The 12,168-nt window shown below is 48.0% G+C and overlaps 1 protein-coding gene across 6 annotated transcripts in view; it reads left to right on the forward strand.

The window, feature by feature from the left end:
- Positions 1-12,168, forward strand: part of smap1 (small ArfGAP 1) — a 133,925-nt gene that overhangs the window by 21,415 nt on the left and 100,342 nt on the right. For all 6 annotated transcript variants that reach the window (XM_076285620.1, XM_076285622.1, XM_076285624.1 and 3 more), the window contains exons 2-3: positions 5,004-5,137; positions 6,131-6,216. In XM_076285620.1, the coding sequence (XP_076141735.1) occupies positions 5,004-5,137; positions 6,131-6,216 (220 nt within the window). The remainder of the gene's footprint in view (positions 1-5,003; positions 5,138-6,130; positions 6,217-12,168) is intronic.

The following is a 12,168-nucleotide window of genomic DNA, read 5'->3' on the forward strand; positions in this document are numbered from 1 at the left end:
TGCAGACACACACATACTGATGCTCACACGTTTTCTTAGCTCTCTTCATCCTCCTCGATTTTTCTCCATTTTGTAGTTTTTGTGCTTTTTTCATTTCACTACCCACTATCTCATCTCCCTTTCATCTTTCCCTCTTGTCTTTCTCTCTCTCTTATTTCTCTCTCTCTCATCTTTCTCTCTTTCTCTCATTTTTCTCTCTCTCTCTCTCATTTCTCACTTTCTCTCTCACACTCTCTCCAACTCCCTTGCGTGTGTCTTTCACCGACTCTGTACTCTGAAGTGAGGCTCTGTTCAGCATCTAAATCTGCTGCAAGCGCCCCGTTTGTAGATCTCGTTAGCGGGCCTCGTCACCGAGCGTCTCGTTAAGAAGCCCCTTGTTGCTGAGTGGCCCGTTAACAGTGCTTCTCACCGGTTTGTCAGATAGACAAGTTTTGCCACTTTTGGGGTCCCCCTGACTAGCCGCGCGTTAAGCTGGTCTCCCGGTACGAGTGGCCCCGTCGCTTGGCAGCAGCTCGTTAACGAAGAGTCTGTGGTTTGGCAGCTAACTAACCCCCCCCCCCCGTCTGAACGAGACCACCACGGTACTGACCCGCAGCTGTGGACTTCTGCTGCCAACAGCTGTGTTTGTGTGTGTGTGTGTGTGTGTCTGTGCGTGCCAAGATTGAGAAGCGTCCAGTCTCCGTGCCAACTGCCGGAGGTTGTCTGAAGTTCACACAGCCACAGAGACACTTTTGAAGTAGGACAAGGACCAATGTCTTACACTCACTCACACACACACACACACACACACACACACACACACACACACACACACTCACCACCAATCTTTGGCCAGTAATGGCATGCCATGAGAAGCCCGTCCTACTGTTCTGCACCTTGGTCCCAGCGTCCCCTGATCAACAGATCTGCTGCAGGAGCCTGGAGGTTTTGTCAACCCCGGTTTAACAAAGTAACCCTGGGTTACATCTGGGTAGGTTAAGCCAAAGTCCTTTTAGGCAATTCCCTCCACTCAGCGGCCATATAGCAACGCTTTTTGGGCACTCATCGGGCATCCTATTCAGCAGAAATGCGCGTGCGCAAGGCTTCACGACACCAATCTTGCTCCAGCGGCGAGTTCACAACACATGATTGGCACGATGTCTTCACAACACACCACATGATTGGCTCAATGTATTCACATGTCGACGTTTTGCCGAGGAAGGGGTGGGATATGTGTAGACAACGTTACAAACTAACCCCATGCATTTCTATGGAGGATTTTTTTAAGTGCTGTGTCTCCTCATTAGAAAGTCTCTGGTTAAGCTCCCTTTGTAGTACAGGCCCCAGGAGATGGGGAAACCCAGCTTCAGAAAGTCAAAGTCCTACCATGTGTTGGTCCTACCGGTGCACCTGTAGCTCATCTTACCTGGCGGAAGAGTTGAGCTAATAAGAATCAGCTGGTTTAGTCGATGGCTGGAGCAAATATGTGGAACGACTTGTTTACTTTCTGAAGCTGGGCTTCCCCATCACTGTCTGGTGCACTTTTGTAGTGAAGGAGTGAACAGAGGTGGACAGACTAGAAGATAAGGGTGATAGTAGGAGCCTAGCCTAGCCTAGCATCCCTCCTCCCTCCCACCGTCTGTGCCTCCCTGCCTTTGCTGCAGGTCTGTCAGATAGAGGCTCCAGTGCCAGACGAATTGACCCTCCGTAATTGTGGCAATAAAGTGCTGTGCCCCCGGTAAGCCGTCCAGTGACGCACAGCCACACACTCCAGTGGCCCTCCTATATTGGCCTGATAAATCTCCTTTGGTGGCGGAGGTGGTGTGTGTGTGTGTGTGTGTGTGTGTGTGTGTGTGTGTGTGTGTGTGTGTGTGTGTGTGTGTGTGTGTGTGTGTGTGTGTGTGTGTGTGTGTGTGTGTGTGTGTGTGTGTGTGTGTGTGTGTGTGTGTGTGTGTGTGTGTGTGTGTGTGTGTTAAACTCCAGGTACCCCCGACACACACAGACACACACACCCAGTTGGGATCAGCCAGGCGAGTAATGGCTTGGGTAGCGGAGTGGACTGATGAGGCGCTTCCCCCAAATTAAAACCAAGACAGGGAGAAACAAAAGGAAGAGAAACGCCACTCTCACAGGTCGCTGGCTTTTATTTGGGCGGTATCATGGCCCTGCCTCCTCTCCTCACGTCTCCTCTCCTCTCCTCCACTCCTCCTCCACTCTTCTCTCCTCTTCTCCTCTTCGTCCTCTGTTGTCTTCTCTGCCTCTCATATTTTTTTCTCTCCTGTCCTACTCTGTCTCTCCTCCTCCTGTGTTCTCCTCTCTTTTCTTCATAAATCTCTCTCTCTCCATCTCTCTTTCTCTCTCTCTCTCTCTCTCTCTCTCTCTCTCTCTCTCTGTGTCATAGTCAGGTCCTTAGCAGGGCTCTTCTCTGTGTGTCCCCCTCTTTTGTTGGCTGTTGGAGAACGAACTGGAGATATCCATTAATATCCTGCCTAATCATGCAGCGCCACACATGAATTATGATGGAGGGCCAGTGGGGAGGGGAGAGGAGAGGAGAGAGGGCTGCCTGCTCACTGTTTGCTATGCTAATAGACCTTTTTCACTCTCCCTGTCTCTCACACAAACTCTCTCTCTCGATGTGTGTGTGTGTGCGATTGAATGACTGTGTGTGTGTGTGTGTGTGTGTATGTGTGTGTGCGCGCTCACATGTGCTTTCCGTGTGTGTGTGTGCGTGTGTGTCCATATTTATTTTTGTGTGTGTGTCTGTGTGTGTGTGTGTGTGTGTGTGTGTGTGTGTGTGTGTGTGTGTCCTGTGTCCGTACCCGCCAGTGAGATGAGTGGGTGGCTTCGCTCTGTGCACCATACGATCTGCCCCCCCCCCCCCTTTCCGGATGTTTCCGCTGGGTTGGTTGGTTGTTGGGCAAGCGAGACCTGAGCCAGCTCTGCCACAGGAGAGGATTTACAGAAACTTCTGACTCCTGCCAAAGCTAACCTCTACTCCATGAGACCGGGTAACCAGGGACGAGAAGAGAGGTGCAGTGTGTGGGTGCAGCAGCACAAAGCACAACACCATGGACTGTGCAGATGAAAGGATGTAAGAGAGAGGAGAGGAAGGAAAAGATGAGAGAATCTGGCCTGATGTCTGAGATGGCAAGAGAGAAAGTTAGAAAGAGAGGTAGAGGGTGAGGGAGAGCGTGATGTTTAGGTTGTGGGTGTTTGGGCTATTTTGGTGCATTCTGCCTGTAGCCTGTTTGGATCCAGGTGTGTCAGTATAGTGCTGGTGCTAAAACTACTACATTTATCAAACCATAAATTGTGTGTGTGTGTGTGTGTGTGTAGTGCTGACTGGATACCTCCCCCCAGCTTAAGGAATTAGATCTGTCCCAAAATGGCTGACAGGTGTAGATAAAAGCAGGCGGGACAGGGGCACCATGGCAACCCAAATCCATTTCCTAGCCTGCCCAAGTGATTTATAACCCTACGGTCGTCTCTGCCACCATGAGCTCTCTCTCTCTCTCTCTCTCTCTCTCTCTCTCTCTCTCTCTCTCTCTCTCTCTCTCTCTCTCTCTCTCTCTCTCTCTCTCTCTCTCTCTCTCTCTCTTTCAACCCCCCCCCCCTTTCTTTTCTGACCCGTGGTCTCTCCTTCGCTTTCCTAGCAATGTCAGCGGGCCACTACTCAGGTTGTCAGAACCACTTTGCCTCTCCTCCTTCCTCCCCCGTTCACTCCCTCTCCACCTTTGCCTCCATGCCTCCATCTCTCCGGCCCCTGCCAGAGGACGTCCAAGCACGAGGCCACTGGCCTGCGTCAGGTGGATTTGGACGTGGGCGGTGGTGGTGGTGGTGGTAGTGGTAGTGCGGACGCAGGGGCTGTTTAAGCAGATCTGAAGGCTACACATGCTCAGCCTCCAACTCAGTTAGCCTCCTCAGCCCTGCAGGCCTGAGAGCACCGCTGGTCAGTCAACATAGCCCACCACCTCCCCACTCTCCTCTGGGCAGCCTCCAGTAGTTAGCACAAAATGCTGCTTTTCTACAACGGCTTTGAAAAACAGACAAGAAATAGACAAGAGTATGAAATGGAAACCCCACCTCAATGGTCAGATGCAGAGAGGTCTCTCATCTGTAATGCCAACACATGAGCTGTAGTATAGGTCACATTAATTCCGTAGGTCCGCTTTTTTCCCCCACGTACCACCAACTACGTACTGACATCCGACACATAAAAACAAATGTATGCTGCTGAGACCTTGAATTTCCCCTGGGGATCAATAAAGTATCTATCTATCTATCTCTATCTGTAACACATTCTATTGATGCATTCCAGACATCATGTTTAATTAGCTGCCCTACATGATAACAAATAACAAAAGCAAAATGAGCTCTCACACTAAAAAATAATGTGGAGAACAACATTAAACACAAAGAACAAAGATAACATAGACTTAAGTTTTTTTTTAAAACAAAAATGTAACACCTTTCTGATATTGCCCTTTTCATCTCGCGTACCCCCTAGTGGAAGCTTGCATACCACCGGTGGTACACGTACCACAGTTTGGGAATCCCTACCGTAGGTGTACCTAGGTGTACCTACGTAGGTGTACCTACGGTACCTATCCTGATAAATAAACCTTTAAATGTGTGGCTCTGCATACAAATGTCTTTAAACCAGAGAAATGTTAAGGCTGTAAAGCCAGACTGAGGTTGCCCTCTCTTTGCTTCATCTCTCTGCTGGACCTTGGTTTGGGCTTTCTTTACCCCTTGTTAGCCAGATTGGGAGAGTTATGCTTGTTGAGCCACCTGTTGACCTGGCTTTTACCGTTGAATAAACCATCAGCTGTGACTGGTGTTTGGGCAGTCGACATGAATTCTGATATATTGCTTCCGGACCGAGAAGCATTATGCCTCCAACAAGATTATTCCACCTTGAGGTTACTAGCGCAGTGAATTACAAAAGCGATAACGACAACAAAACAAATAGGAAAAATAGTTGCGGTCAGCCTAGAGTCTCACGTCTCTTCTCCCTCCCTCAGGACCGCGATGGGCCTCCTGGAACCTGGGCGTGTTCATCTGCATCCGATGCGCCGGCATCCACCGGAACCTGGGCGTGCACATATCCCGCGTCAAGTCCGTCAATCTGGACCAGTGGACCCCAGAGCAGATGCAGGTGCGTTTGTGTTTATGTATTATGCGTGTTTATGATTATGGTCCTTAGCACACTCTTTTGCCCAAAGCGACCTTCAATGACATCAACAAACATTATATTAAAATAAAATGAGCAGTCTGTAGTCTGTAGATTTAAAAAAATAAAAAAAAATAATAAAAAAAACAAGCTAACAATATTATTATTAGACTATATAGAATGTATGTTTCTACACACACACACACACACACACACACACGCACTCTCCCATACCTCCACCATCATGTAATAGTGGAAGCCACGAGTAAAACGCCTACGAGTCTTGCTGAACAACATATGTGGGTTGAGTTGGAATATAAGAAAAGTAAGCAAGGAAATGGACACACACACACACTGCCGCCTCTGTTTAATCTGTCAGGCGGGATGCAGACAGCACGTGGAGACACCCAGCGTCTCTGTTCAGAATGTTAATTGATGTTTTAATGGCTAATTAATTCTAGATGGGTAATTAAATGTGTCTCTCATGGTCTCTCCATTTTTTTCAAACAAAAAAGAAAACTGTTCAATCTATCTTCCAGCCATCAAATTCATCATAGTCATGTTAATTTGCCCTCTACCAGTTTCGGCTGATTAACGCATTTGAATTTATGTGTTTGTGTGTGTGGTTTTTTTTTAGTGTGTGTGTGTTTGTGTGTTTGTGTGTGTGTGTGTGTATGTGTGTCTGTGTACGTGAGCGATTATACTTTCTGCATTATAACGATGACCTTTTTATGCTCATCTGTGAACATCTGCATCCCTAGGGCTGACATCAGCTGTCATTTTTGTGTTCTAATCACACACAGTATAATGTGAACCCACTGCTGAAATAATGCCCTCATCAGGCATACACATTATTCTTATTTTGACTTTATTCTGTCTGGTTGTGTGTGTCTCTCTCCCCCTACCTCCTCTCTCAATGTGCTGTCCTGTGTGTTTGGGTCTGTCCTTCATCTGTCCATCTCTCTGTTCTCCCTGCAGAGCGTACAGGACATGGGGAACACCAGGGCCAGGCAGCTGTACGAAGCCCATCTGCCAGAGAACTTCAGACGGCCACAGACAGACCAGTATCCTTCCACACACTGCCCTGTGTGCGTGTGTGCGTGTGTGTGTGTGTCTGTGTCTGTGTGTGTGTGCACGTGCATGTGTCTGTGTCTGTTTGTGTGTGTGCACGTGCATGTGTGTGTGTCTGTCTGTTTTTCAATATCTCGTCTCACATTTATATTCAGACAGACATTGTGCCATAAGATTGTATTTGTGGAGCTTACATTTGCATTATTATGGTGTATCACCAATAGCTAGAGAGCTAGCGACAGGAAGTGAGCGAGTGTATATATGATGATGGTGATACAGTAGTATACGCCTCCTTTAGTGAGTGTCTGTTTTAGACATGTGCTTTGCATGCCTGTGTCCATCAGATAGAGCATTCCTATGTATTCACACAGGTATCATCTGTCCCGTTGTTGTTGTTTGTTGTTGTGCTTGTTTCCCCATCTGTTTACCGAGGGGGATTAGAGAGTGTTGACAGTGGCTGTGTGCTGATAGTGTTGTTGTTGCTGCTGTCACGGGTCTGCCTGATGGAGGCTGCCTTGGCTGTGTTTGCTCTTATGCTTATGCAGTCTGTCTGAGGTGTGTTGTGTGTTTGTGTGTGTGTGTGTTTTGTGTGTATGTGTGTGTATGTGTCTGTGTCTGTGTCTGTGCTTTTCACCTCAACTGGTGGCTGCTGGAGAGGACTGGACTGATGATGATCAATGGTTGTTATGACAGGGCTGTTCTCTCTCTCTCTCTCTCTCTCTCTCTCTCTCTCTCTCTCTCTCTCTCTCTCTCTCTCTCTCTCTCTCTCTCTCTCTCCTTAAGGCCCCTCCCCCATGATACAGGTAATGTCAGCCTGGCCTGCTGTGTTATTGAGGAGCATTTAGTAGGTCTGATCGTGAGCAATGCCGCCCACGTCCACTCGTGCTTCGCTTCAGAGCGGCACAAACATCACAGCGGCGTTCCCAGGCTCGTCGTGTCTGCGTCTGATGCGCTGGGCCGTTGGAAGAGGCTTGTGATGATCTGCACTGCACCATTCCAAATTCAACTCTGTGTTATACACCTGAGTGTTTGTTGTAGGGCCTCAATAGTACATCTCTGCCATTTGTTTTTCTTAACCCCTCAGCCCCTCTCACTTATTAACTTATTCTCACGGCGTCAACACACACAAACACACACACACACACACACACACACACACACTGTCTCCTTTTGATTCGGTTGCATGCCAGCCATGGGACTTGTAAGGCAGTACTGATGCATTGATTTGCATTGATATATCATTTTAAAACGCAACAGCAACAGTTTCATTGCTGCATTAAGAAATCAATCAAAGACACAGCCGAGAGGTTTTTCAGGGATCGCCCACTCGGTAGAAGCACTCCAAGGCAGTTTGTGTTCTGTGCTGCACTGTGTTTTATTCAAATAAAATAATGTCTTTATGTTCTTTAATGCCATAAAGATATAGCTAAGTCAGCACTTGAAAAGTAATGACTTTTTCAGTCTATGAAATAGAAGTTCAGAATGCCAGGAACATGGAACCGTGTTTCAAGGTATCAAGAGCACAAATAAATCACAGATTACTGGAAGAACCTTGATTTCTCGATGGGTCTTAATGGATTCTATAGAATTGCAAATATTGAATGGTTGCTTTTGAAGTGAAAATGGAATACCACTTTCACAAAGCACTCAGTTTGTCATCCTTTTCAACCCTTTGGGCTATTTCCTCTGGATCCATCATGGAAAGACGTAGAGCGACAGTGTGTATGTACATGAGCGTGTTTAGTTTGAATCACAGTCCACAGGCCAACTCTGTGACCCGCTGTATCCAAGCTCATGCTGGTTAAAAGGGGTCATTTGCTGGTCAGCTGTTTCAGCTTCTGTAATGCACAAGTTGCACAGTGGAAAAGCAGCATCAACTGAACTCCAGTGAGAGGAACATGACCGCCAAAATGTAGGAACATGGCGATTCTGTTTTTAGTTTGAAAAATGGAATAGTGAATTATGTTAAAACATTTATGAAGCCACACTAAAATGGAGTTTTGGGTGATAAGAAGTGAGTTATGCAGCCATTACCAGAGGCTGTGTTTGCTGGTATTAGGCAGGAGAGCTCAGAACTGTGTTGATCTGACTCGCCATCGCACTGAAAGTGCTGCAGTGAAATGTGAAAATTCTTGATTAATGTGAAATTTGGTCTGAATTTATTTTTTTACGCGCTCCAAGTGCTCATGTTTGTTGTTTGCTCACAGCTGCAGTAGCCGCGGAGGACAAAGTAAATGGCATTTATCCATTTAATGGCCTGCCATTACTGCTGGCAACGTTTGATACTTCAGTGACAAACTCCGGTCCTCTGCCTAATGGCTTTTTAGAAAGGCAGAAAAACACTGCAATTGTCTTTGTCTTAGAAGTCTCATGTGAGATATGGTGCAGTAATGACAATCATGGAACAAACAGTAAAGCTACTCTGTTGTTTGTTTGTTTCCTGCTTAACTTATGACAATTGACATGTTGGTCTGCAGTGTCTGATCGTTTTAAAATGGCCTCTGCACACAGGCATGATGTGCTAGCTCAGATTGTTTGAGGCAAGAAGACGCCATGCTAAACTTACGGTTGACGTCACCTGATGGGGGAGGTAAGGGGAACGTCATCACAGTCTCCTGCGCTGCAGTTCCACCAGTGTTCCTCAGCATTCCTCCAGTTCGGTCTCATGGTGCATTCATGGCACTTCGGAATGACAAGGACCGCCCCCGTGGCTACTTTGTTTTTCCCACAGCAAGTGTTCATGTGCTTTGCCGTCGGAATGTGTGACAAACACGGATGACACAACAAAGGTTAAAACATACACTCACTAATCCTAAATAAACAACTGTATTTGCTTAAAATATAGTGTAAGACGCTTGTGAAAGAAAGATTAGCAGCTCACAAGTCACAAAAACGGCAAATTCCCAATTTCACATTAAAACTGTTGGACATCAAAGGCCACATGGACTACAAACGAACTACAACGTGACGAAATAAAAAGTGAGGATGAGCCCCTAACTGGGCAACTCTGTTAGCAAAATCTAGCCCCAGTTTCCGACCTCTGACTCACACATTACGTGACATGAATGACGCGGAATGATGATGTTTTCACTGGGAAAAAGGTTTTTCCGAAGCCCATGAAGGCTAGGTCACATTGTGATTTACACGGATCAACTACACCAGTCATCGTACTGACTTAACCAACCAAATAGCAGGGATTGGTCGCACATGCATTCGGGGGCAGCTGTGGCCTACTGATTAGAGCTTCGTACTTGTAACCGGAGTGTTGCTGGTTTGAACGCTGACCAGTAGGCACGGCTGAAGTGCCCTTGAGCAAGGCACCTAACCCCTCACTGCTCCCCGAGCGCCGCTGTTGTTGCAGGCAGCTCACTGCGCCGGGATTAGTGCGTGCTTCACCTCACTGTGTGCCCAGTGTTTCACTAATTCACGGATTGGGATAAATGCAGAGACCAAATTTCCCTCACGGGATCAAAAGAGTATATACACTCATAGATATAGAAACCAATGCAGCGTCTACATATTCATGTGGAAACCCCCATGACTATATATTACGTTTTCCCCTCACCTTTTCTCTCTTCAGCCTCAGGATATCCCCAACTTCTCATTCACTTTCCCTATCAACACTCCAATAATACCTCCACACCCACCCACCCCACCCAGCCAGTCTCCGCTCCTCTCCTCTGCACCCCACCCCACCCCACCCCAGCCTTGTCCTACTCTGTTGCCCTAATGAGGAGTATGAGCTGGTCCAGCTAATTCCATATTCTCCTCGTTGGAACCTTCTCCCGGCCTAATTGAATTTCCTCGGCTCGCGGCTCTTATCTCAGGCCGGCTCGGCGCGCGGCGGCCTTATGGAAATCAGGTAATTTGTATGCTGACCGCTCTGCTACAATATTCCGAAACCGTCAAAATGGATTAAATCCGGATTGCCGAGATGTGTCGGTCGCGTAAGGCGCGTACGTTTTCCGTTTGCATTGCCTCCCCGCACCTTCCAATGGAATTGGATTTTATCAGCGTTGTAGTGTTTTTTTCCCTTCCTTCCTTTCTTTTTCCTTTTTTTTTAACCCGTCTTCCCTTCGCCTTGACAGAATTTTCTTGTATGTGTACGCGGTTGCTAGGCTCGCATTGTGGAGTGCGGTCACGCTTGCGGGGCTGGATGCTCGATCCTCTTCCGCTCCCACTAATGGCCTGTGTAATAGGAGAGTTTACCACATTAACATGGGTGTGCTTCCAGCAGGGAAAACAAAGGCAGGTATTTGCCTGGCAGTGGAGATTCCATTATCTCTTATGTTAATGAAGGGAACTGGAGCTGCTGTGTTTTTCTTCTTGCTTTTTTCTTTCTTTCTTTCCGTTTCTGCTCTCTTTCTCCTCCACCGTGCCAGACTATCTGTCACACACTCATACTTGGGATTTATTAGTGTCTGTCTGTCTCTCTTTCTCTCTCTCTCTCTCTCTCTCTCTCTCTCTCTCTCTCTCTCTCTCTCTCTCTCTCCTTTTTCTCTCTCTCTCACTCATTCCCTTATTCTCTCTGTGAGCTTGTCAGACTTCTCTCCATATCTCTGAATTTGCTACTTTCTCTCTCTCTCTCACTCACACACACACACACGCACACACACACGCACACACACACACAGACACACACACACACACACACACACACTTTCTCCTCTGTTATCTTGTTTACTTCAGTCTCTCCACCTTCTCACCTCTCCTTCTCCTGTGTCTCCCTCCTCCCCCAGCTCCACCTCCTGCTCCCTGTGTCTCCTTGCTCCTGCGTGTCCTCTCTCCTCCCCCCAGCTCCACCTCCTGCTCCCCCTTCTGCTCCTCGTCTCTCCTCTGTTGTGCTCCAGATTTATATCCAGTTTATTTTTGGGTGAATTTTTCTTTTATAGAAAAAATGTGCAACATTTCCTGGGGGACTGGTCTGTCTCCCTGTGCTCTGCAGCAGAGGTGTAGCTGTCTGTCTCTCCTGTGCTCTGCAGCAGAGGTGTAGCTGTCTGTCTCTCCTGTGCTCTGCAGCAGAGGTGTAGCTGTCTGTCTCTCCTGTGGCATCAGCAGCAGAGGTGTAGCTGTCTGTCTCTCCTGTGCTCTGCAGCAGAGGTGTAGCTGTCTGTCTCCTGTGGCATCAGCAGCAGAGGTGTAGCTGTCTGTCTCCTGTGGCATCAGCAGCAGAGGTATAGCTGTCTGTCTCTCCTGTGGCATCAGCAGCAGAGGTGTAGCTGTCTACCTGTCTGTCTATCTGCAGCAGAGGTGTAGTTATCTGTCTGTCTACAGGAGACGTGTAGCTGTCTGTCTCTCTCTGTCTGCAGCAGAGCAGATGCTGTATGTCTCTTATTTAAAGTCTGTAGGGGTGAAATGGCCTGTTTCTGCTACACTACAGACCGCAGAAGAGCTGAGACCACAGGGCAAATGTCTGTCTGTCTGTCCCTGACTCCGCTTCTGTTCTCGTCAGACATGGGAGTATAGTGGGGAATGTCTCAAGCCATCCAATTAGCAGGAGAGATCTGTCTGTCTGCTCTGTCGGCCTGTCTGCCTGGATCTATCTTAGTTTGCTACGGATGAATCTGTCGCCTGTCTAATTTAGAGCAGACGTCATTTGTTTATCTCGCATACTGCATATGACTTTCTGCCTGTCAGGTGTAGTCTCCAATGACACTAATCTCGCTGTCTCTGTCCTATCGTCTCGATTGGAATAGGTCAATCTGTGTTGGGCTCTCTGCAGTGGGATGGATGTGTCTGTCTGGTTGTGTAGTCTGCAGTCGTATGAGGGGCGTTCAGCTCCATCTCGGTGAGCTCCAGCTGGGCGTGTCTCCCCAGCCCCAGCCCCAGCCCCAGATGCAGCCCCAGCCCCAGCCCCAGCCCCAGCCCCAGCCCCAGCCCCAGCCCCAGCCCCAGCCCCATCCCCATCCCCATCCCCAGCCCCAGCCCCAGATGCAGCCCCAGCC

This window comes from Alosa pseudoharengus, unplaced genomic scaffold (genome assembly GCF_046254945.1).
Source record: "Alosa pseudoharengus isolate Yale_2024_CS ecotype anadromous, Long Island Sound unplaced genomic scaffold, YU_APseudo_1.1 YU_APseudo_1.1_scf_15, whole genome shotgun sequence".
NCBI lineage: Eukaryota > Metazoa > Chordata > Actinopteri > Clupeiformes > Clupeidae > Alosa > Alosa pseudoharengus.